Genomic DNA, 27219 nt, shown 5'->3' on the forward strand with positions numbered 1-27219 from the left:
TCAAAATCTTTGAAAACAAAGAAAAACAATTAAAGCATTAAAAATTGTAAGGACCTTTCACAAACTAAATGACAGTAAATTTTTATTAACATATCTTACAATATTGATTATTCCTAATTTTATAATTTCTGCTTAATTATAAAGATTGATTTAGCTTCTACAGTAATGTACTGTATTTAAATGATCATTCATACAAGATATCACACCAGTACATTTTTTTTAATAATATACACACATCACTCTAACTGGACCTGTTATTTTTTAAAGTGAGCTTATGAATGGGACTTATAAAAGTTATTGGAGAAAAATTAAAGTTCTAGTTTAGCAGCATGCATGTATGTATTCAAGTACAATTTTCAACCAAGTGCTTTTTAAAAATTTATTGGTGACTAATTCACCAATATGAAAATAAACACTATCAAATACCCAAATTTTAATGTTAAGGCTAATATTTTCACTTCACATCCATATGCACAACCATAAAACATTCCATTTTAAATATGTAGTAATCAAAGTCTGAGTACATTATATCATGTATACATAGCATCAGAGTTTCAAACTGTAGAATTATTCAAGTTTGTGAATCCTGTAACAGTATTTACTGGACATGTAAATTAGCATTTTGCTCTTCAATCACACTTACAAAATGGTCTGGTATTCATAATGACCAATGCAAAAAATATAATAGGCCAAACTTATGATACAGTATTTTAAAAAGTAGCAATGTGTTGGAAAGGATGGTATTTAGTCAAACAGATTCACTCTAGTCTTAGAGAAAGTTATTTTAATATTTTGGAAATGTATATAAAAATAGCAAGCTATTTCCATGTATTTTATTATAGAGCTATAGGTAAATTTTTGACTGTTTTAATGTATTTGAAAATGTACTGCTCTGCCTTCCCTATTTTAATGCTAGGCCATCATTTATTGTCTATTTCCATATTCTGCTAACATCATGTCATTCAATTACTTTTTATATTATGGATCTTCTTTATTTCATATTTTATCATTAGATTTCTTTTTACTTTATTTTTACACATAAAAAAATGTGATTTTATACAAGCCATGAAAACCCAAAATACCAGAAATTGCTTGATAGCACTGTATATGAAATAATCATTGAATTACTGAGCCACTTGGGGAAAAAAATCTTGTTAGCAATATATAACATGCTTTTTTGATACTCTTCCTTCCCTATTTATAGAGTGGGTTTCAGCTCAATCATTCCCATTCTTACGACTTAAAAATGCTAAAAATATAAATTGCTTTCCACAGCAGTTTCTAAAAGAATGCAGATGCATGGCTCATTCATGAGCCTTTTTTTCCCTTTTAGGAAACCAAGCAGAAATGGCAGTGATTACACTGCATAGATATAATATAGTTTAACCTCTTGAGCTGATAGGAAAGTTGCAAAATTATGTTTCATTTATGAAGAACTCTGCGCATTTCCAATCCAATCATTTAAACAAAAGTGTGGTTGGAAATAAAAGGTGGGCATGCACAGAATCAAAATCTGCCATGTGTATGCTCTTAAAACTTTTGATTTTATAGTAAAATCTATTTGTTACTACTGCTAGCAATTTACCCAACTGAAATGGCAAATTTTGTTTATTTAAGGAATCCCCAATCACACATATATCCCAAAATGTCCCATATTATATTAACAGCAACTATCTACTTATTTTACAGCTATTTCAATTATTTACCTGGGGAGAATATTTATGAAATTCCTGAGAATGAATTAAGTTTTCAGCAAAGCTTTAAACTTACATCTGACTCCTCACAATAATAAAAAAATTTTAAAGTTCTACTATTAGACCAACTTTTACTATACAATATTTCACATAAATCATGTTTTACATTTTTTTTTTTACTTACATACAACAAAATTCTCAAATCAACACAACAATGGCAGAAGAAAAGATGCAATACGTTTAGCAGATGCAAATTAAACACAAATAAGGAAGCAGTTAAATGTCAAATAAATCACACCCACTCTAAGTACCAATGAGTAACTGATACGCATTTTTGGGAGAATAACTTCTAAACGATTTTTGAACAAGTTGTGCTTCTTATTAATTGTGGACTAAAAAAAAAAAAAATTACCACAAGAGAATGATTTCACTTATGTTCTCCAGATAATTAAAAAAAAAAAATTTATACCATTATTGTGATTACCAAGCACCTAATTTTAGAAAGGCTTCATAATGTATGTTTTCTTTTTTTTCCCCAGCAAAAGTGTTAATTCCCCCAAATTAAGTTAAAGCTTATTGTTGATGAAAGTAAATTCGTAATGAAAATGATGGTATGATGCAATGTTGAGGTGGTGATTCATAGCCCATTATAATGTGGACCCCATCTTTTATTGATGTGGTCAAAGGTATGAGAAATCCACTGTTGTTCAAGAACTTTGTATCTTTCCTTACAAATGTAGAGAGGTTTGCCTCGCCTAGAATAATAAGAAAAAAAAAGTATTAAAAATAATACAATATAATGGAAATTTACCATGCATTTCTTTTTTAATAGATTATTTGTGGCAAAATTCTCATAGAACAATTTGGTTTGTTCAATATTTCATAAGCATGCTGAAGGGGAAACCATCTAAAAAACTACAAATTGCTCTAAGTCACTGACTGTTAGAATCTCTCTCTCTCTCTCTCTATGTAATTACAAAGCTAAGAAGGGCATATTGTCCTTATGACCAAACTTTAATAAAACACCCGGATATATCCATGCACCTCTGACCTAAGATCCCGGTCTTCTTCTCCATGAGCATCCAAATACACGGAACCCCAGAGGCAGAAGCGATGGCCTCGAATGATGATAATCACTGATGCATTGATCAAAAGGAAAATCCCTGTTCCAGCACCGCAGTTCTGAGAATGCTAAAAAATATTTAAAATATACCAATGAACTCCATAACTAAATGGTTTTATAATAAAATAATGACTTCATTAAATGCCTTCTAAAAAGCAGAGATTTTAAGAAGAGTTTTTAACAAGATTTCATCAAAATTAAGCTTTTAACCCCAAGCCTGATACTTTATTATTAATACATTAAGAGGAATTTGGGTAAAGATTATCTAGGAAAGCAATTAAGAGCCAATCTAATTCAGAGTCTAGCATCTCCAAAAACATACATGACAACTGTTTCACAGCACAACATTGAAAGGCATGTACTATTAAAGGACAGTGAGAGTAGGGAGAGAAACTGGAACTGTACTTAAGAATGGCAGAGGAAGACTTTCCATAGATTTAAGGAGAATAAGAAAAGAAAAAAACAAAACCCTTATATGTAGTAATCCAAAGGTTAAATTTGAAGAGCTGGTTTGACCATATATGCCACATTTCCATGTGGTATGAGATATAAGTTTTCATAAATTTTAAATTATTTACTATTGCTTACCAATACACATTCACAGAAACTTTGTTGCTTGCAGCAAAGACCTTTCAGGCACACGAAAGTACCACAAACAAGACAAACGGCAGGATCTTTAGGAACCTTGGTGCAGACACTACAGGTTTTTCTGTGGTAGTACTGAAAAATGGTGTTATAATTCTCAGGCAACTGTAGTAGGTGTGGCAATTTCCATCTTGACTCTTGGATAAGCAAGGCCTAAAAAATACCCCAAAATAGTCATTCATTCTATGTATTTAAGTCACTAAAACAAAATACTTAATTTACTAAATACATTTTTTTCCCTAAGAAAGGATTGACTCCAAGAATTTGACTTATTTTCTTTATTAACACTGTTCTCATGTTCCATTACGTAAATGACTAAAATAGCATTTCAACAATTACCCCTCTCTATTTTAAAGTAGTTTCCAATTCACCATGTGATGTAATTTTTTGAGATTAAGTATCTTAACATATAAAACCTTGGTATTACTTTAAGAGAAAAATATTAAATACCATTAAACATGTAGGGAAAATATATTTAGATTTATTTGTTTTTAAATATGCTTAACATAAAAGTTTAAAATAGTTACACATTTTAAACACAAAGTTTTGATCTTTCTCAAATAATCTAAATAATTTCTTGGTTTTTTCCTTTAAGAAAGGTCATAGTTATAATTTATTATTTCTGTTCAAAACCTTCTTAGTTGATATAAAATTTGTTATAGTTCAAGCTGTTAAGATCTTTTGCATCATAGGTGCTGGAGCTACAACTCTTCATAAATGTCCTAATCTAAGTACAAAAAAAACCCAAAAAAACAAAAAACAACCACACCAAATTTGTTAAATTTTCCTGGAGGGTATTATTTACTCATTATACAAATACTGGCAATAGCACTAAATATTTCTACATGTTACGCTATTAACACATAAAATGGACAAAATGTAGTATGCATCTATTATCTTTAGAAACTATACAAATGACAGACAATTTATAGGGTGATTATTTCACATTACCTATAGCTGTAATCTATATAAATCAATAGAGTAATTAAGTAGCTAGCTTGGTGCTGGTCACCATAAACTGACCATGGTGGCAAGGATAAAGCCAATATATAGGCTCACAATATGCCATTTTCAGGACTCAGTGCCCAACACCTGGCCCAAAAATGGTATATTCTGTAACAGGTTGGTTACACTAGAACCCTTCCATCAGTGGAAGGGATAGTAATTTGTCCCCAGTAGGCTTGACACTTATTCTAGGTTAGAACGTACATTACCTGGAAGCCACACCATACTCCCTCTAATCAAAGAAATTCCTTCACAAAGAGAGATGTAAGGCAATAGGTGGATGTCCATGGAATTCACTGGTCTTAACATATACCCAATCATCATTTAAATGATGAACTATTGGACTGATGAATTTTTAGATGATGCCAACTGGAAGAAAACACCTACAGAATGAAATATGTGCTCCTAAAGAATGACACATAGGCTCCAAAGAGCAACAAGTATATATGGGCAATCTTTTCTTATCGCAGGAACACACAAGTATGGGAACCAAGGGATAAAGGTGGTTGTGGCATCTCTCATGATTACACCTAAAAATTCAACCTCAAATTTGCTTCCCTGCTATTCTGGATTCTGCTGTGGTTTAAGCACACAAAGTAACTGTGCCTCTAGATTGGATATAACAATAGTTTCACTGAATTGGAAAGTAAATCCACCTGACCATTCTAAATTCCTCACATTACTAAGAGAACAAATGGGGATGGCTTTTTGCATGGAGTGACTGACCCTATCAAGAGGAAAAGAAATATTGCTATACAATGAGGATTGGTGGCAGAACATTTGGAGCTTAGAGGGGCCTATTTATGTCCCAAACTTGGCAGGTAAAAATGGAAAACAAAATTATTACAGCCTCATATAAACAAGATAAGACCAATCTCTGAAAGTTCAGGTCACATTCTTGGTAAAATAAATCCAACCAGTTGGAGAACATGAAAAGGGAGGTGAAAGAAGTCATATTTTTAATGGAATATTAGCTGCCACTTTGTAACTAGTCGCAAATTTTCTTGCTTGCTGTGTCATATATCTTTGAAACGTTTTTACTTACTTTTCTTTTCCTGTCTCTTAGTATTGAAATCAAGGTGAGTTAGTGCTAATTAAAATTTTCCAGATCATCAGGATGTGAGTACAACAAATCAAGGAAGAATGGACATCTACCGGAGTTTCTGGATTCAGGGAATTTTGAGGCCATGACATTTGAATGTGACTTTGGGCTTGTATTTGAGAAAGTGGTAGGGGCATTTGCAGTTGTAAATGGGATGATTACACTGTTTTGGCTAGGGGAAGATGAGCAACTCCATGGGTAAGAAGAAGGATGTGTATGTACTGGGCAGGAAAGAGGTGAAGGTGATAGGCCACCAGTACTTTTAAAATCTGCCAAGAAACTTATGAGCAATATTGGAGTTTTTTAGTAAAGAGACAGAAAAATTAAAAGGAACCAAACAGTACAACTGGAGTTGAAGACAATAAAAACTGAAATGAAAAATGCTGAGGCCGGGGAGAGGTCGGGGAGGAGCAGGTGTAACTGAGTGGTTGAGCACCTGCTTCCCATACATGAGGTCCCAGGTTCAATCCCCAGTGCCTAATTAAAAAACAAAAATAAATAATTTTTAAAAAAGAAGGAATCTAGACAGTGGTTCAAAGCAGTGTAAAGAAATAAAGACCAACAATAAATTATCTGTAGCAATTTGATCCTGGATTATGTTTGTAATCTTGTCTATTACTGGGCATGATTGAGTTATGATTAGGCTTTGATTGGGCCATGTCATTAGGGCATTGAGTCCCCACCCTTTAGTGGGGTGAGGACTCACAGATAAAAGGCATGCCAAAGGACAGAGTTGGAGCTTTTGATGAGAGGGTTCTTAATGTTGGAGTTTTGATGCTGGCATTTGATGCTGAAGCTGGAGCCCCAGGGAGAGAGAGAGTTTGCCTGATAGTCTACAGCTGATCTTGTGGAGAGAGGCAAAGCCCAGAGAGCTTCATAGTCTACAGCTGGCCTTGTGGAGAAAAACAGAGGAGCTGAGCCCAGAGGAACCCAGGAAGCCTAAACTCTCGCAGACTTTGGCAGCCATCTTGCTCCAACACATGAAAATAGATTTTGGTGAAGGAAGTAACTTATGCTTTATGTAACCTCCTACCCCAAATAAATACCTTTTATAAAAAAGAACCAATTTCTGGTGTTTTGCATCAGTACCCCTTTGGCTGACTAATACGGTAAACACTTGGGTAATTTAAAATGTCTGTACTATTGTATTGTATTGTTTGCTATGTAACTATACTTCTTACTTCCTACAGGTGCTAAAATGCAATACTTAAATAGTAATCATAAATCTAGGCTTTGGACATGCAATGTACAAAGATATAAGTAGCAAACTTACCAAAACATGGTGGTATAGGAAAAGTATATGTGCATGCTATTGACATAAAATTGGTATCAAACCAATTGGTATCAAACTGTTAATATATATTAAGGATGTTAAATTTTAACCCATGGTAACCACATGTAAAAGAGATGAAAAATATATCCAAAGGGAAATGAAAAGGCATTCAATAAGGTATTACACAAAAATCAATTAAATATGAAAGTATGCATAAATGGAAGGGACAAAAAAGTCATAAGACTTACAAAGACTAATTACAAATATGGCAGAAGAAAGTCCTGTATTATCAGTAGCAACTTTAAATGTAAATGGATTAAGCTCTCCAGTCAAAAGGCAGAGATTGGCAGAATGGATAAAAAAGCATGGCCCAACTATATGTTGTCTGCAGGAGAAGACTTTAAGTAAAAAAACAGTTGTGAGGGACAAAGATGGTCATTATATGCTGATAAAGAGGACAATTCAACAGGGAGAAGTGGCAGGTACAGATATGCACATAACAGCAGAGCTTCAAAATATATGAAGCAAATACTGACAGATTTGAAGGGAGAAACTGACAGTTCTACATTAATATTAATAGTTGGAGATGTTAATATAGAACATACAATAATGGATAGAACATCAAGTCAGAACACCAATAAGGAAGTACAGGACTTGAATCTAAAGTCCTGTACTTTAAACCAACTAGACCTAACAGATACATATAGAGAACACTGCGACCCATATAACAGATTTACACATTCTTCTCAAGGACACATGGATCATCATCCATGGTAGACAATATACTGGGTCACAAAACAAGTCTTAACAAATTTTAAAAATGCATATTGTTTTACCAAAATGGAATGAATCTAGAAATCAATAACAGAGAAATGGAAAATTAACAAATATGTGGAAATTAAACAACATACTCTTAACCAATGGGTTAAAAAGGAAAAAAAAGAAGTAAAATTAGGAAATATCTTGAGGTGAAGGAAAATGAGAATACAACATACTGAAATATATGGGATGCAGCGAAGGTAGAGCTAAGAGGGAAATACATAGCTCTACATGCTTACATTAAAAGGCTTCAAATCAGAGACCTAATCTCCTAGGAAAAGAAGAGCAAACTAAACCCAAAGCAGGCAGGAAGAAAATAACAAATATAAGAGTGGCAATAAATGAAATAGGAAGGAAAAAAATAGAGAAAATCAACAAATGTAAAAGCTGGTTCTTTGAAAAGACCAAGAAAATTGACAAAATTTTAGCTAGACTGACAAAAAAAAAAATGGGAGAGGATACAAATAACTAAAATCAGAATGAAAGAGGGACATTACTACCAACCCCACTGAAATAAATAGGACTGTAAAAGGATATGATGAGCTACTGTATGCCAGTACATTAGATAATCTAGATGAGACAAATTCTTAGAAACACAAATTAACCACACTGACTGAAGAAGATATGGAAGATCTCAACAAAGCAATTACTAGTAAAGATATTAAATCAGTAATCAAAAACCTCCCAACAAATAAAAGCCTAGGACCAAAGGGCTTCACAGGGGAATTATGCCAAACATTCCAAGAAGATTTAATGCCAATTCTGTGCAAACTCTTCCAGAATACTGAAGAGGAGGGAAAACACCCTAATTCATTCTATGAGGACAATGTCATCCTCATACCAAAGCTAGATGAAGATACCACAAGAAAACTATGGACCATAATCTTTTATAAATATAGATGCAAAAATCCTCAACACCAAAATATATATTAACTGAATCCAACAGCATTTAAAAGAATTATATACCATGATCAAGTGGGATTTATTCTTGGTAAGCAAGGTTGGTTCAACATAAGAAAATCAATTAATGTAATATACTACATTAACAGAATGAAGGGGGAAAAAACCATATGATCATCTAAATTGATGCAGAAAAGACATTTGACACAACAGCACCCCTTTAAAATAAAAACACTTAGAAGTGTAGGGATAGAAAGAAACTTTCTTAACATGATAAAGGGCATATATGAAAAGCCCACAACTAAGATCCTACTTAATGGTAAAAGACTGAAAACTTTCCCTCTACCAAGGATACCCACTGTCACCATTATTATTCAACATTGTATTGGAAGTTCTTGCTAGACCACGTAGGCAAGAAAAAGAAATAAAAGACATCCAAATTGGAAAGAAAGAAGTAAAATTTTCCCTGTTCACAACCGATATGATCATATATACAGTAAATCCTGAAAAATCCTCAACAAAGGTCCTAGAGCTAATAAATGAATTCAGCAAAGTGGCGGGGTACAAGATCAATAAATCCTATGTTTCCATAGACAAGCAATGAAAAATTGGAAGATTTATTTTTAAAAATTTCATTCACAATAGCAACTAAAAGAATCAAATATCTAGGAATAAATCTATTAAAACTACAAAATATTGCTGAAAAAAATCAAAGACCTAAATAAACAGAAGGACATTCTGTGTTCATGGACTGGAAGACTAAACATTGTTAAGATGTCAATATTACCTTAAGCAATTTATAGATTCAATGCACCTCCCAATCAAAATTCCAACAACCTTCTTTGGAGAAATGGAAAAATCAAACATCAAATTTATACGGAAGGGTAAGGGTTCTATGAATAGCTAAAGTCAATTTGAAAAAGAAGAATAATGTTAGAGAACTCACAATTCCAGATCTTAAAACTTACTATAAAGTCACAGTAATGAAAACAGCATGGTACTGGCACAATGACAAACATATAGACCAATGGAATAGATCCGATAGCTCAAAAGTGAACCCTCTCATTTATTGTCAACTGATTTTGACAAGGTGGCAAAGACCACTCAACTGGGAAAGAATAGTCCTTTCAACAAATGATACTAGAAACTAGGAAAACTAGATCTCCATTTGTTTAAAAAAAAGCACAACGCACACAAAAATCAACTCAAAATGGATGAAAGACCAAAATATAAAAGCTAAAACTAGGAAACTCCTAGAAGAAAACATAGGGATGCATGTCCAGGACCTTGTATTAGGCAATGGTTTCTTATCCTTTATACCCAAAGCAGAAGCAACAAAAGAAATGATAATGGGACTGCATCAAAATTTAAAAGTTTGCACCTTAAAGGACTTTATCATGAATGTAAAATGACAACCTATGCAATGGGAGAAAATATTTGGAAACCACATATCTGATAAATGTGTAATATCCAGAATATATATAGAAATCCCTCAACTTAACAACAAAAAGACAAACAACCTAGTTTAAAAATGGGCAAAAGACTTGAACTCATCTCTCCAAAGATTTACAAATGGCCAGAAAGCATATGAAAAGATGCTCAACATCATTAGCCATTACGGAAATGCAAATCAAAACCACAATGAGATACCATCACACCCACTAGAATGGCTGCTACTAAAAAAACAGAAAATACCAAGTGTTGGATAGGATGCAGAGAAAAAAGAATTCTCACTCATTGCTGGTAGCAATGTAAAATGGTGCAGCCACAGTGAAAACAGTTTGGCAATTCCTTAGAAAGTTAAGTATAAAACTACCATACCAGCCAGCAATCCTGCTACTAGGTATATAGAGCAAAGAATTCAAAGCAGGGATTCAAACAGATATTTACACCTATGTTTATAGCAGCATTATTCATAATTGTCAAAGATGGAAGCTACACAAGTGTCCATCAACTGTTGAATGGATAATGAAATGTGGTATATTCAGACAATGGAATATTATTCAGCTGTAAAAAGGAATGAAGTCCTCATGCATGTATGTACCTGATAACATCATATTGAGTAAAATAAACCAGACAGAAAAAAACAAATATTGTATGATCTCACTGATTTGAAACAATTAGTATAAGCAAATTTTACAGAGTAAGAATCTAGAATAGAGTTTACCAGAGGGTATATGGAATGGGAAGTTAAGGCTTCCTATTTAGAATAATGGAAATGTTTAGGTAATAGATGGCAGTGATGATAGTAAAATATTGTGAACACAATTAACAGCAGTGAAATATATATATCTTAATATGATTAAAAGGGAAATGTTAGATTGTATATATGGAAACAATAAAATTTTTTTAGAACTCCATGGACCTATACTAGACAGTGAACCCTAAGTGAAACCACGGAGTTTAATTAATAGTACAATGATTAAAAAAAAAAAAAGTGCTGTCATCAATTTTAACAAATAGTCCACACCAAAGCAAGTAGTATATATAAGTGGTGGGGGGGTATATGAGAATTCTGTATTCTATGAATGATCTGTAAAGCCACGACTTCTCTAATTTAAAAAACAAAACAAAACAAAACTGTAGTTCTAGGTATAGGAGAATGTCAGACCACCAAATCATGAATCATGGCATCCATAGGCATCCACAGCTTCCCCTATTCTACCTCTCCAGTTCACTCATCTCTAACATAAAACCCAGGTGACCTGGCAGTACAAGCCCAAAAAAACTTAAAAATTAAAGACATGACCTTTTACATCTTCTAGTCCAAACTGCTGACTTCTATCTAACACAGTATTCTTTCCAATAAGATTATAAATTCTTTGTCTATCTTAAATTCATTTTTATCATCCAAGTCCAGTGCTATGATTATTTGAGATATTCAATAAAAATCTGTTGACAGAAACCAAAAGTAACACACCGATATCTTAACCTTTGTTAACTGAAATACTTCTGCTTTTATGTGCATAAGTGAAATTTATATAAATAATTTTCCAACTTAATCAGTTTAATAAATGCTCTCAAGAATATCTAATTCTGAAGTTAGAAATTCTTCCAAAAGTTATCATTACTGTCTTACCTATGAGCATATCACCATCATGGCAAATGAATACTACTTTTTTACATACCTTTCCTTGTTCTGTATGTTGTTCAGTAAATGAATTTATCTCAAAACACCACTGAGATATAATATCAAATGCTGGAACTGACCAATCCAGGCAGGACGCACTGATAAATGGATGTTCTGTTTGGTAAAATGTTGGTAGAAGTCCCAGGCAGCTGGCAAGAACTGCAAATTCTTCTTCTTCCTTTTAAACATGAAACAGAAAATTCTCAAGTCATTTCATCAAGAATATTTCTCATTGTAGGTATTTTAAGTGTCATCTTCATCAATTACTTTGGAATAGTAAGAAAATGTTCTAAACTGAGTCAACTGAAGAAAAGTAAAAGGAGTAAAAGGAGCAAAAAAGAGAGATATATTAATAAGGTTCCTAGTTGTTACATCCAAATATCCCCCAAACATTTCTCTTTGAAAGTTAGCTTCTGAGTGCATTAACATCTTCTTCTTTTATACATTTATTTTTAAAACACAGTTGTCACATACCTTATGAACACAGTCTATATATCCTAGCTACTCTATGAAAGCAACTGTTTATTTGGGGCAAACAACAAGCTACTTTTGGTTAGAAAGACATGGGCTGCCAGACTGTAGACACAGTAGAACAATAATAAAAACATGAACTGCACAAGAGGGAATGCTACTTAATTTGCCAGAACACCGAGTGTTAAACAAAATCAGTTATAATATTTTAAAATTAAGTTTTAAAAATTTTGAGAGATGACGCTTAACCCAGTTTTAAAAGAACCAGAGAAATCAGTGATCCAAGGACTTCTAAAGTTGATTTTTAAAACAGTTTGGTAGTCTCATAAACACCAAAATATATTTCCTAACCCCTCTTTACTTAACTGAAAGACTATTTAGGAGGCTAGTGTGTTTCTATCATCCTTCCAGCAACCACTCAATGAGATCACAGACCACACAGCTTTACTCAAATAAAATTAATCCTTCCATACTATGTAGGCATCTCTATTGTTGCATTTATAATTTGTTATCAATTACTTTGGAAAAAAAAATCAGCCTTCTCCATAAGATTGTGAGTTCTCTGGGAGTAGTGATTCTGCCTTCCCAGTGCTTGGCACTTAGTAGACGAATTTCAATAAATGTTTGCAAAACTGAACTGTAGATTCTAAGTACAAAATTCTGAGGTATGCTACAAAGAAATTAAAATGAGAATGCAAAATTATATACAAGCAGAAAGGATGTTTAATTTTTAAAAATATCTAGAAATGAAACCACAAATCCTTATTTATACAACTACATAAGAAGGCATTTATTTTCATTTTTTTTTTATTATTTATTTATATTTCTCTCTCCTCCCCCCACCACCCCCCCGCTCCAGTTGTCTGCTCTCTGTGTCCATTCACTGTGTGTTCTTCTGTGACCGCTTCTATCCTTATCAGCGGCACTGGGAATCTGTGTTTCTTTTTGTTGAGTCATCTTGTTGTGTCAGCTCTCCGTGTGTGCGCTGCACTTTCTTTCACGTTGGCGGCTCTCCTTGCAGGGCGCAATCCTTATGTGTGGGGCTCCCCTACGCAGGGGACACCCCTGCGTGGCACGGCGCTCCTTGTGCATATCAGCACTGCGTATGGGCCAGCTCCACACGGGTCAAGGAGGCCCGGGGTTTGAACCACAGACCTCCTATGTCTTAGGCAGACGCCCTATCCATTGGGCCACATCCACTTCCCCACAAGAAGGCATTTAAAAAAATATAATTTCATTAAGGTATAATTTACATACCATAAAATTCACCCATTTTAGGTTATCGTTTGCTGGGTTTCAGTAAATGTACATTAACCATGGAACCACCACCACAATCAATTTTTGAAAATTTTATTTTCACAATTAAATATTAGAGCAATCCCATTACCCTGCAAAACTTCCTTATGCTCCTATGCAGGCAATTCTGGCCCCTACTCCTGGCTCCAAACAACTGTTGATCTGTGTTCTGCTATTATGGTTTTGGCTTTTTTAAAGCATTTCATATGTTTAGAATCATATAATATGTAGTCTTTTGTGCCTAGCCTTTCAATTAGCATAAGATTTTGAGAGCCATCCATTGTTAGAAGTCCATTCATTCTACTGAGTAGTATTCTACTGAATGGAAATATCTATCACATTTTGTTCATGCAGTTACCTGTTGATGGACTTCTGGGTTGTTTCCAGTTTTTGACTATTACAAATTAGACTGTTATGAACATTCATTTACAAGTCTTTATGTGGAAATATGTTTTCATTTCTTTGTGTTAGGTAGAATTGTTAGGCTGAATGATAAATGTATGTTAGTTTTTAAAGAAACTGCCAAACTTTTCTCCAAAGTTGGCGATACCATTTTGCATTCCCAACCAGTAATGCATGAGAGTTCTAGATGCTCTAAATCCTCACCAACACTTGGTATTAATCAGGACTTTTTGTAATCGTATCTATTTTGGTTTGCTAAGGCTGCCAATGCAAAATACTAAACATGGGTTGGTTTTTATTTTTAAGTTGAAATTGTTCACTTATTTATGAGAAAGTCTACACGTATTGTTCGCATTTTAAAATAAAGTTTAAAATGTCAAGAAAAGTGCCATTAGCTCTTAAATAAAAGCCATAGTCAACATTTATATTTAAGCAGATGTCAAAAATCATGCATACTAATAATGAAAGAGGACAAAAACAATATTAACAATAATTTCATATTAGAAAAAAACCTCAGCATTAAGAATGAATCCTATCTTCTTTGAAGCTGATCACTATTACAAAGAAATAGTAAAACAATAAAGAGCACAGACAACTCTTTATTCACATAGTGAAAGACCTTAAATGTTTACAGAATTCAAACAATAATGATGAATAATAATAAATGTAGGAGAAAAGGGGTCATGCTCACTGGGACATGGAGACTGACTGCAGGCAGAAAGTTTATCGGGAAGCTCTCCCAATGGAGGGGGTCTGAAGAACAGACTTCAGTTTCCCCATCAGCATGGCAGGGGTCTAAAGAGAGGAAAGGGGAATTTGAATTTATACAGTATATTCCTAGGCAGGGAAATGAGGGGGCTGAGAGTCCGAGTGAGATACAGGGGCCAAAAGGAAGCCCTAGAGGTGAAAAATTTCCCTTGTATGGCTAGAGGGTAATGGGTTAGGGAGTTATGTTTTCTTGGAATGCTAGAGAAGTAGATGTTGCTTTGATTTGCAGGGAGTGAAGTTCTCTAGCTCCCTTTACTCCCATTTCCACGTGGTTTCTTTGTTCAACCCTTGGGGAAGTGCCATGCTTTCAGACATGTAAGCTTTCAGACAGGTAGCTTTCTTTCTTCAATGCATGTCAGAGGGAACTGAGTCACAGCTTGTTAATTATTGCAAACCTAGTGAGAGGGAACCTCTAACAATAAAGAAATTTGCTTTGGTAAGTTCTTCTCTCAAGAATATATATTTTGCTCCCAAAGCACAATAATAAATATTTATATTGGTTCTCTCTGCCTAGAGCAGCCCGCACCAAATGTTGGTGTGTATTTCTTTCTTTCTCTCCCATTTCTCAGCAAGCTCTATTCTTTCCCCCATTTCCCAAATAAATTCTTTAAAATAAAGATTTATGGGAAACGGACTTGGCCCAGTGGTTAGGGCATCCGTCTACCACATGGGAGGTCGGCAGTTCAAACCCCGGGCCTCCTTGACCCGTGTGGAACTGGCCCATGCGCGCTGATGCGCGCAAAGAGTGCCCTGCCACGCCGGGGTGTCCCCGCGTAGGGGAGCCCCATGCGCAAGGAGTGCGCCCCGTAAGGAGAGCCGCCCAGCGCGAAAGAAAGTGCAGCCTGCCCAGGAATGGCACCGCCCACACTTCCCGTGCCGCTGACGACAACAGAAGTGGACAAAGAAACAAGACGCAGCGAATAGACACAGAAAACAGACAACCGGGGGGGGGGGGGGAATTAAATAAATAAATAAAATCTTTAAAAAAAAAAAGATTTATATTAACAATAACAAACATAGTCATTTAAATTTAATCAGATACAAAACAGAAGAAAAAATTCATTTTTATATTAATAGATCTCTGTGTAAAAGAAAAATTTGATTTACAGTTCATATTCCGATCCTGATTTGGCTTTGTCTTCAAATTTTCAGAAACAAAGTTATGAAGGACTGTTTTGTCAAGTATCCATCACACATATATTACTGAGGTGATTATAGGCACTGAACATAATAATATATGAGGCACAACAAATTTACTGTTCAGTACTAAAGAACTCCCAAAAGACTGAAGGAAATGGCGTTCCCCTCTTCCCCATATATTAATAAAATTTCCAGAGCTCAAATACTTCATTTACTTTCCTGTGCCTCAAGATAGTATTAGCCATGGGAAGCAGACATGGCTCAACCGATAGAGCATCCGTCTACCATATGGAGGGTCCAGGGTTCGAGCCCAGGGCCTCCTGATCCATGTAGTAAGCTGGCCCACAAGCAGTGCTGCCACGCACAAGGAGTGCCATGCCACGCAGGGGTGCCCCCACATAGGGGTGCCCCACGTGCAACGTGTATACCCCACAAGGAGAGCTGCCCCACGTGAGAAAAAGCTCAGCCCATGGCCAGGAGTGGCACTGCACATATGGAGAGCAGATGCAACAAGATGATGCAACAAAAAAGAGACGCAGACTGCCAACTGATAATGTAGGCAGAAGCAGAAGAACACACAGCAAATGGACACAGAGAGAAGACAAGGGGTGGGGGAGGGGAGAGAAGTAAAATAAATCTTAAAAAAAAAAAAGGCAGTATTAGCCAAAGACAAGCCTAAACCCAGCTCCTGCGTTAAAATATCTTTATAAATCATGAAGTGCTACGTGTTTGTATAATCATAGCAAGCAATTCTTTAAGGACACTAAGGGTTAGTCTGTACACCAAACTACTTAGAAGAGGAAATTTTCGGATTTTTCAACTCAGCCATTAGCTTTAAAAAATGATATGCTTTCTTCTACATTATGAAACAAAGAAACCCTCCACGATTTCCAGGTTCTCCCACAGACTAGGATTTGTATTTATATATCACTTTAAAGCATGTACCACCTCCCCCCATCTCCACCCCCACCCCTACCCCTGCTTTCAGGGCTTTCTCATATAAACTTCTTGTTCTATTAAAAATATATTTTTAAAATTTACTTATATATTCTGTTATACTACAATGTGTTTTACCACTAGCATGCCCGGATATTCCAAAGGAATGGTAAATGGAACTGTCAATGGGTTGGCTTTTAAGAGAGAATTTTATTTTAAGAAAAGCTTACAGTTCAAAGGCTATGAAATGTCCAAGTTCAAGACACCATCAGAGGCGGCAGACTTGGCCCAGTGGTTAGGGCATCCGCCTACCACATGGGAGGTCCACGGTTCAAACCCCCGGCCTCCTTGACCTGTATGTAGCTGGCCCATGTGCAGTGCTGATGCACGCAAGGAGTGCCCTGCCACGCAGGGGGGAGCCCCACGTGCAAGGAGTGCGCCCCATAAGGAGAGCGCGAAAGAAAGTGCAGTCTGCCCAGGAATGGTGCCACACACACGGAGAATTGACACAACAAGATGACACAACAAAAAAAGAAGCACAGATTCCCGTGCTGCAGACAACAACAGAAGCGGACAAAGAAGACGCAGCAAATAGACACAGAGAACAGACAACCGGGGTGGGGGTAGGGGAAGGGGAGAGAAATAAATAAATAAAAATAAATCTTTAAATAAAAAAAAAGACACCATCAGAGATGTTTTCTCACCAATGGTTGTCTGCTGGCAGACTGTAGAGTCCTACCACATGATAAGGCAAGAAGGCAGCTGATCTCTGCTGTTTCTAAAGTCCTCTCTTTCACATGGCATAGTCAAAATGGCAGCTCTCTTTCTCTGTGTTTCTGCTTCTAGTTCTCAGTTTACATAAGACCCCAGCAAAAGGGTGGAGACCTAACCTGGGTCATGTCTCACTGACATACTCGTCAAAGGCCCTAAAGCGATCTAATCAAGTGGTCTACTCAAAGTCCCTTAACTGAATCTAATCAAAAGCCTCCATCTACACTGCATTTACAGGCATAGATATGGGTTAGCTTAAGAGCTTAATTTTCTGAGGTCCACAAAAGATAAACCAGGAGAGTATCTCATTTTAATTTTAATTTGCACTTCTCTAGTGAACAGTGATATTAAGCATCTTTTTGTTTGTTGGCCATTCATGTACATTCTTTTGAAAAGTGTCTGTTCAAATTTTTTGTCCATTTTTGTATTGGGTTGTTTGTTTTCTTCTGAGTTGTAAGAATTCTGTCATGTATTTTTTTTAATTGAGATACAATTTGCTATTGTAAAATTCACCCTTTTAAAGTGAAAAATTCAGTGGTTTTTAATATATCTGTAAAGTTGTGCAACCATCACCACTATCTAATTCCAGAATATTTTTATTACCCCAAAAGAAATCCTGCACCTGTTAGCAATCACTCCTCATTTCCCAATGCCCTAGATCCTGATAACTACTAGTCTACTTTCTGTCTCTATGGATTTGCCTGTTCAGGACATTTAAGATAAATGGAATCACATATTAACTATCATTTTGTATCTGGGTTCCTTCACTTAGCATAATATTTTCAAGGTTCATCCATGCTGTAGCATTCATTTATCAGTACTTCATTTCTTTTCATGGCTGAATAATATTCCATTGTATGAATAGCAAATAAAGCTATCATGAGCATTCACATACAAGTTTTTGTGCAGACACATTTCTATCTATTTTTCCTTTAGAGAATTATTTTTTAAATCATAAATGTACAACAGCTACCTAACTCTGCACACACTTAAATTATTTTCTTTTAAAGGAAAGCATTATATCTTATTATACCATGATCCTGGCTAATAGCTTTTCAAAACTTTGAGAAAAATCTTTAAAAATGTTTCACATGGTACCTGAAACTTAACATTATCAAAGAAGGAATGCTTCCATACTCTTACAAAGACCACTAGAAAGAAACAACAATTAAAAAGCCAATAAACTTTCTCAAGGGCATTTTTTTTTTTCAATCCTTCCTCCACAGTAAGGTAATGTTATTAGATAATCTGATGCATTCACGAAATGACTCTCTGTATGTGCTCTGGTGTCTTCTTCCATATCACTGCATATTTATGCATGACTGAGATAAGAGTTTCCTTAACATTGTTATTTCAACAACCTGAAGCTGTTCTGTTACCTCTGGGTTCTCATCCTCTCCTTTTTATACAGCAAAGCCCATGGCAAACAGGAAGATGGTCACATCTGCTCGTCCTTCCATAACCCTCACTTCCTCCACTGCCTCCTGGACCATAGTTTCCTCCACAATATGGTCCCTCTTTGCTCCTGCTACTACCAAAGTTTCCACTCTTCAATGGACCATAGTTAGAGGGCTGCTGGTTATGATTTCCAAAATCATTATAATTTCCACTTCCATAGTTTCTTCTTCAGAGTTGTCATAACTACATCTGAAGTCCCCCACCTTGGTTGCCATATCCAGGTCCTCCATCACCATATTTTCCTCTTCCTCTTCCATAGCCAGGGCTACCTCCAAAATTGCCACCTCCAGGTCCTCCTCTACACTCATTATAGCTATCTCCAAATCCATGACCACTTCCACATCCATCAGATCCTCCTCTAAAGTTACTTCCTGGTCCTGGTCCAAAATATCCACAGCAACCACATGAATCTCCAAAACCAAAGTTGCCTCCTCTTCCACACCTGGAACTTAGGACTTCCTGCAATTCTTGTTGAGATAAACCCTTTCTTAGTTCTATACTATGATCATTGATGGTATGGCATTTCTGCAATACAATTTTATCAACAGGATCATGGTCATCAAAAGCAACAAAGCTAAAGTCTCTTTTCTTTCCAGACTGCCTATCAGTGATTAACTCAATGGAATCAATTTTTCTATATTGCTTGACGTAATCTCTAAGGTAATCTTTCTCAGTATTTTTTTTTTAGGAGATACCAGGGATGGAACCCAGTACCTTGTACATGCGAAGGAGGCACTCAGCCACTGTGCTCCACCCATTCTGCAGTATCTTCTTTAATTCCACCAACAAATGGCTTCTTCACAGTCACATGAGCCCTGGTTTTCTAGATTCCTCTCTTGTGACAGCGTGTTTTGGCTCAGCCAATCTCCCATCAATTGGATGAGGTCTTGCAGCCTCACTGCATCAACCTCAGCCATGGATGAAAAAGTTGCAAAACCAATTTCTCTTGACCTTTTAATTGTGGATTCCTCATTATCACACAGTCTATAAGTTTATCCCATTGCTTGTGAAGGGGACTGGGGCAGTCCCTGGCTGGGTTTGTTCCCTCTGTGTGGCAGAATAGACAGACACATCAAACGAGGCTAGAAAGAAAAGTGGCTTTACTTAATGTCTCGAGTATATATATAGGAATATATATACGTTAACTTTATGTTTAACTTTTTGAGAAACTGCCATAATGTTTTCCAAAATGGTTGCACCATTTTAAATTCCCTCTGCAGTGTAGGAGGGTTTACCACATCCTCATTAACACTTGTTATTATTTGTCTTTTTAATTATAGCCATTCTCATAGGTGTGATGTGGTATCTCTTTGTGGTTTTAATTTACATATTCATGATGTAAATGTGGGTTCTCTGCATTTTCTTGGTAGTGTCTCTTGAAGGGTGAAGCTTTTTAAATTTTGATGAAGTCCATTATACCTATTTTGTTGTTGTTGCTGGTGCTTTTGGTGTCATATCTAAGAAAAAATACTGCCTAATTCAGATCATGAAGACTTAAACCTGTTAAAGAAGAGTTTTATAGTTTTAACATTTCCTTTTACGGCTTTGATCCATTTTGAATTAATTTTTTTTATGAGGTACCAGGGATTGAAACCAGGACCTCGTACCTGGGAAGCAGGCACTCAACCACTGAGCTACATCCGCTCTCCAATTAGAGTTGGGTTTTTCCTTTGTTTTGTTTTGCTTGTTTATTTTTAGGAGGTAGCAGGGTTTAAACCCATGACTTTATACACGGGAAGCAGGCGCTCAACTACTTGAGTTACATCTGCTCCCTTGAGTTAATTTTTATATATGGTGTGACACTTTGTAGTAAATTGTGAAAAGAAGTGTGAGACCTCCAATTTTGTCCTTTTTCAAGATTGTTTTGGCTATTCTGGGTCCCTTGCATTTCCTTATTAATTTTAAGATCAGTTTGTCAAGTTCCGCTAAAAAGGAACAAGGATTTTGATAGGGATTACACTAAATACGTAGATCACTTTGGGACTCATTACTATCTTAACAATTGTAAGTGGAATTATTTTCTTAATTTCATATTTCACATCACTCATTTTGCAGTGTATAGAAATACAACTAATTTTTTTGGTACATTTATCTTGTATTGTGCAAAGTTGATAAACTTGTTTATTAGCTCTAATAGTTTTGGGTTTTTTTTTGGCAGATTCATTAGGATTTTTTACATGTAGGATCATGGTATTTGTGAATATAGATTTTTTCATCTCTTTTTTTCTATGCTTTTATTTCTTATGCCTGATCACCCACACCTGAGCTCCTGGAGACGGTGAGCCTTGAGGGAAAGGCAGGGAACTTGGCAGAGATTAGTTGCATTGCCACCCCAGGATCACCAGCATCTGACCTGGGTGAGAAATAATCTTTGTCTGCTGCCTTGATTTGACATTTCACGGACTGAGAACTGTAAGCTTTTACCTCAAACAAAATTTCCATTAAAAAAGCCAGCCCATTTCTGGTATTAATACTTTGCATTGGTAGCTTTGGCAAACTAAGACATGCATATATATATTTACTATTGTTATATCTTCCTGCTTTATTGAGAGAGAGCATTTATTTTCAAATATAAAGCACAAAAATAACTTTGAAAGAAGGGAACTACTGATGGCAGAAAAAGAGCAACAATATTCCCCCTGGAATTTATAAGACACTTCAGGGTTACTTGGCCTTTTCTATGAAGCAGATTTTGTGTCCAAATGTGAGTCACTAAAATAAAAGAAAAAAAGTATGAAAACAAAAATGAAAGAAAAGTTTCCCATTATTTCCTATCATTTGACTTGGACAAAATAAAGGAGGGTGACTTCTAAACAAAGGAAAACTCATGAGATACTAAGTTTTTTAAGATCAGAAAATAATACTTTTCCTAATTATTTTCTAATTACTTTTAAAAGAAGTGTTATGTAACAAGTGGGTCACAATAAAAAAAACACAAATGGCTCCTAAATATGGAAAATGTTCACCTTCACTTATGGTAGGAAAAATTCATCTTACTAGCCCAAACGTTTATTAACAGGGGACTGAATAAATATATCCTTGTTGTATTGGTCAGCTAAAGAGGTGCTAATGCAAAGTACCAGAAATCTGTTGGTTTTTATAAAGGGCATTTATTTGGGGTAAAAATTTACACTTACAAGGCCCTAAAGCGTCCAACTCAAGGTTGATTTCTCACCCAAAATCAGTTGCCACATGTTGAAACAAGATGGCGGGCAATGTTTGACTGGTCTCTCCTTCCTTCTTCCTCTTAAGGTTCCATGGGCCCAGCTTCTTCCAAACTCACTTGCAGGTTGGGATAGGGTTTGTCTCTACTCCTGGGGGGGCTCATCTCTCTTCCCAGGGCTTTAGCCATTTGAGCCTTCTTTATGTCACATGGCAGACCAAAATGACCAAGTTCTCTCCTCTTCTGCATATCTTCTTCTGTGTCTTCTATGCGCCTTTTTGACTGAGTGCCCATTTATATAGCCCAAGGGGCAGGGACTCAACCTTGAGACATGTCCTACTGACATGGCTGAATCAAAGGCCCTGAACACATTTAGTTAAGTAAACTTTAAAACTCTGCATTTAAACCAATCAAAGGGTCTCATACCCAGAGGAACAGACCAGTTACAAACATAATCTAAATCCCTTTTTTGAATTCATAAATAATATCAAACTGCTACACGTGTACAACAGAAAATGAAATACTCTGAGCTTATAAACAGAATAGGAAGGTCTTCATGTATTGAATATGACATTATCTCCAAGATAAACTTTAGGTGAAAAAAATGCAAGCTAGAGAATAATGTGTAAAAGGGGGGGGGGGCTAAAAGAAAATAAATTTATACCCTCCTATAAATTTATTTGTTTCAACACACACAAAATGCCTCTGGAATAATACAAGAGGAAATGAACAGCAAACGGACTGCTAGGGAAAGGGAAAGGAGATTTTTTTCACAGAGTACATTTTTGTACTTTTTGAATTTTGAAAAATGTGAATATATTACATATAAAAATACATTTTTCTTTTCCATAAACTTATTTGTTGCACTAAAAGATTTATACTGTTTAAAACACAGAAAGTATAAAAAGATATAACAGGAAAAACAGGTCTTTCTCTCATCCTTGTTCCCATTAGATAGACTACTCTCTACTACCATGGCAAAGCACTGGCCATTAACTTTTTATGCATCATACCAGAGTTATCTTATATATACACACACAAATACAATATAATTTCCAATATGTCCTTCCCCAACAGGTCTTTCTCTCTCCAGTTTCTCCATTTCCCTCACATCACAATCTGTCATATACTAGAATGAGGTAGGGTCTTTTGGTTTGTTTTTCCTGAAATAAAATTTGAATCATGTCACAATTTTGTCTAACATTTTTCAACAGTCCAAATTCCCTCACAAGAAATTCAAGGTTCACTACAACTTCACCTACATCTATCTTTCTGACACTATGTCACACAGTTCCTTTTCATGTATCCGATTTGAGGCATTTCTTCCTTGGTCCAAGCATACACCTGATACTCAATTACTGGCATCACTATAACCCAAAACCCAGACCAATCTTCAATGCCCAGTTCATGAGCTTCTGTTTCCAGGTATATTTTCCAACTTATGGGAGAAAAATATCCTCCAATAAAAACAAATGACAAAATAAACCATAAGGTGACAAGAATACCAAGAACCATAGCTTACGGCCTTTAAATATATACTTAAGGTTTCAAAGACCACAAATATGATACGTATTTTGATTCCCGCATCAAATTTCTGGAAAACAAATGGCAGATAATGTTGGGTGATCATCCTATAGGTACAATTTGGTTTATTTCCCTATTTGTTTCCTACCATCACTTTCTTGCCTATTCACACTGACCTACAGATTTATGAAATAGATTAAACCAGTAGTAATTCATTCGTCCAAGTTTTAATATAGTTGGTTACAAATTGAACATTATGCTGTTATAAAATTATATAAATGCCATCATATCTTCAAACAAGCAACTTTCTGAACAACATAACTTTAAAAAGGATATTAAAAGCAGATGATGATTTACAAGAGAAGAGACTGAATACTATGATCTGCTCAAGTACTGGACATATATTTCACTAATCCAAAACTATCCAAATATCCAATATTAGTAAAATTATCATAAAAATGGGAGATGCTAATAAGCACAAACAACAGTAGAAAATACTCTAAATATTTATTTCTTTGAGGCAGACTAACATACTTTCTTGACAGTTCTATCTTACTACAGACATAGGTATTATACTACATATCAGTATATTTTTTTAAAATTAGCTTACAGTAAAAACAAGGCACCCTACTGTCTACCCCAAATTATACCTGGCAAGCAGGCAAATCTTCCCCAAAAAGGTGGTGCTGAAGAAGGCTGGTGATTCTCAGGAAAGGTAAGCAGAAGTCTTGTAAGTATTTTTCCATGGATTCAGGAGACCAAGCAATAGGGCTAACCTAAAGTTAAAAAAATTTTTTTTGAATAATTCATATTCTACAATAAATGTAGCTTAAATTTTTTTATTCATAATAACAACTAAATCTAAATCTTTTACTAAATAACCACTACATCCAATCTTGAGAGAACATACCATTGCACCCTCCTGAGTTCCTTCTTCATGATATAACTTTCCTTTAGATAGTTCACTTATCACAAAGCTCAATAACACTTCATAAGACTTTTCAGCCTCACATGTATTCTGGAAAAAAAAAAAATCAAGTTTTTTTTTTAATAAACACTTTTAAAGAGTGGAGTATAATTTTATAAAGAATGGAGTATAAGTGTGATTACATTATTTTTCAAGCATTCTTCAAAATCTGCATAAAACAATACACTTTTAGATGCACAATGAAATTGGGTAAGTGGTCAAAGCTATTTCAAAACTTCTTTTAAAAACAGCATATAAATTACATAATGCATATGTAAATAAACATATTTAAATCATACCTTTTGACCCAGTAATTCCCACTCCTGGGAATTCTTCCTAAAGAAATAATCCAAAAGAAAAAATAGCTATATGCACAAGACATTTGTTATAGCCTTATAACAGTGAAAAAATTAAAAAATGGTCAACAAAAAGGCAGTTATCTAAATTATGGAATATCAACTCAACAGAATATTTTTACTGTCAGCAATTATGAAATTTGAGATACATGAAAAATGCTTATAAGAGAATGCAAGAGTCAACAGAAGTATATATATGGTTATAGTATTAAAAATTATATATGCACCAAACAGAAAATACAGACCACAACTTTTTTCAATTTCCTCAAATTTCTTTAATAGAATTTATTAAAGAATTTAATGTAAAAATAAACAGAAAAATTACATTAAATAACAGCCTAGAACTTAATTAAGCTTAATGACTATATACTACACCAATTTTCATAAGAAAGGAAAAATAATGGATATTTAAAAATTCAGATTTAAGAAAATCTTTATATATAACGAATATACCTCTTTTTATATTCTCTGAGATATGAGAGGCTGTTGCAAATTACAGTAGAACATGAAGTAGATAAAGTAGTAATTTTTCTATGATGTTCATTCTAATTATTAACTATACTTTTAAAATAATAAAATATACGAATTTGAGTAAAGTAAACATCACGGAATATAACTTTATCCTAAACTTTTAAGGCATTTATAATCTGGTCCACAGAGTTTGCTATATAATGACACTCAGTCTATAGTTTCTCATTGTTTCACATGTAACTGTACTTTCTTCAAGCAGACTGTAAACTCCAAAATATCAGGCACTATGCTCTGTATTTCCCACATATCCCTTTGCTTAATAAAAATCTGAGCAGTAAATACCTGCTGTAGTTAATAAATTAATTTCTGTAATATTGGCATTTATGCTTGGATGTATCTCTTTTAAAAATAAATTCTTTGCATTATCTTTACATTACATATCTGTTTTCTGCCAATTCCACTCAGCTACGTAGTGTTATCATTTCCTAATTCTAAATTATAAAAACATCCTAACTCTGTAACTTCTCTCCTTACATCTTGTGCCTCACTCCCACTGTTGGCCCAATTAATCAACCTGATGATCACTTGTCAAATATGATGACCCATAGGTTAAATAATTAGCAAGAATCAATGTTTGAGTATCAAAACAGCAACATGCTATATATTTTTAATGGTTTAATCAAAATAATTCTTAAATAGGCAGAGTTTACCTAAGCTTAAAATGTAGAAAACTCAAAGCAAATATTACCATGGACTTACTGCTTATTAAACAATGAGACCAATTTAAGGTTTTGAAAATATACAATCCCACCTAAAATTGTCCTAAATCCAGAATACTCTTTTGAATAAAAAATGTACAGAGTAAAACAACAGAAAAGTATTTCAAGGAATGATACTTTATAATGTTCAGATCACCCAAGTACATTACTGAGTGATAACAGCTTTTAAATCATCATTATCAAATGCATTTTAAGCACATTTTTTACACATGGCAATTACTATTGCAGATCAGAAAGTAACACTTAATGTAATGTTCATGTCTTTGTAATGAAAATGAACCAGGAGATAATTAGATGAGGAAAGAAAATATCTTAATTTCACATATATGGAAGTCTTAAGAAAACATATAATAGACAGGCAATCTCTGAATAAATGAAAACATAGTCCTGTGAAACTTAAGGGAAAGGCTTCCTGGGAACATGCCTGAGAGACTTAGAACAAGACCAGAAGAACCCTATGGGAGAAGTGGCAAAGATATGCAGGTTAAATAAAAAAAGAATCAAAGGTTGAGAAATGCAAGAGAGTATGTATTGGAAAGAATGCTTTGTCATGAATTAAAGTACCACTCACTAATTCTTTAGTTCCACAGTTTCTCATTTGTTCTCATGCAATTGAAAAGACTTACATTTAACTAATCTTTTGTAAAATTAACAATTTTTCTAAATTATTTACATAACTTTAATTTTAAAAAACTCCTGTGAATTTGTTAAGAAGTTAAATATTCTAATATGGGGGAAAGTAGCATTTAAAGAAGAGTAATTAAGAAAAGATTAGGATTTTAAAATTTAGAAGTGGTGGGCCATTTTTTAAAATGAAAAAAGAAAGTGGTGAGTAAAAAGTCACCTTTGGATTATGATTGGGGATAGGGACAAGGAAAAAAGATGACAAGTAAATAAAATAGGTAAGTCTGCAGATATTTTATCACCTGCTTGCTGTATCAGCACACTTTTTATAACTCCTCTAACTTTAAGGCTTGCAGGGAAAGAAAAACAGAACCGTACAAATATGAAGAGATAAAGGCCAAG

At 34.8% G+C, this 27219-nt stretch overlaps 1 protein-coding gene and 1 pseudogene across 6 annotated transcripts in view; both read right to left on the minus strand.

Moving 5' to 3' along the window:
* Window positions 1-65: 65 nt before the first annotated feature.
* Window positions 66-27219, minus strand: part of UBR3 (ubiquitin protein ligase E3 component n-recognin 3) — a 280063-nt gene continuing 252909 nt past the window's right edge. For all 6 annotated transcript variants that reach the window (XM_058300669.2, XM_058300664.2, XM_058300668.2 and 3 more), the window contains 6 exons: window positions 24531-24638; window positions 24271-24396; window positions 11690-11869; window positions 3406-3615; window positions 2746-2885; window positions 66-2449 (listed from right to left, as the gene is read on the minus strand). In XM_058300669.2, coding sequence (XP_058156652.1) covers window positions 2332-2449; window positions 2746-2885; window positions 3406-3615; window positions 11690-11869; window positions 24271-24396; window positions 24531-24638 — 882 coding nt within the window. In that variant the 3' untranslated portion in view covers window positions 66-2331. The remainder of the gene's footprint in view (window positions 2450-2745; window positions 2886-3405; window positions 3616-11689; window positions 11870-24270; window positions 24397-24530; window positions 24639-27219) is intronic.
* LOC139439316 (heterogeneous nuclear ribonucleoproteins A2/B1 pseudogene) lies at window positions 18750-19617 on the minus strand (annotated as a pseudogene).

Source organism: Dasypus novemcinctus, chromosome 7 (genome assembly GCF_030445035.2).
Source record: "Dasypus novemcinctus isolate mDasNov1 chromosome 7, mDasNov1.1.hap2, whole genome shotgun sequence".
Classification (NCBI taxonomy): Eukaryota; Metazoa; Chordata; class Mammalia; order Cingulata; family Dasypodidae; genus Dasypus; species Dasypus novemcinctus.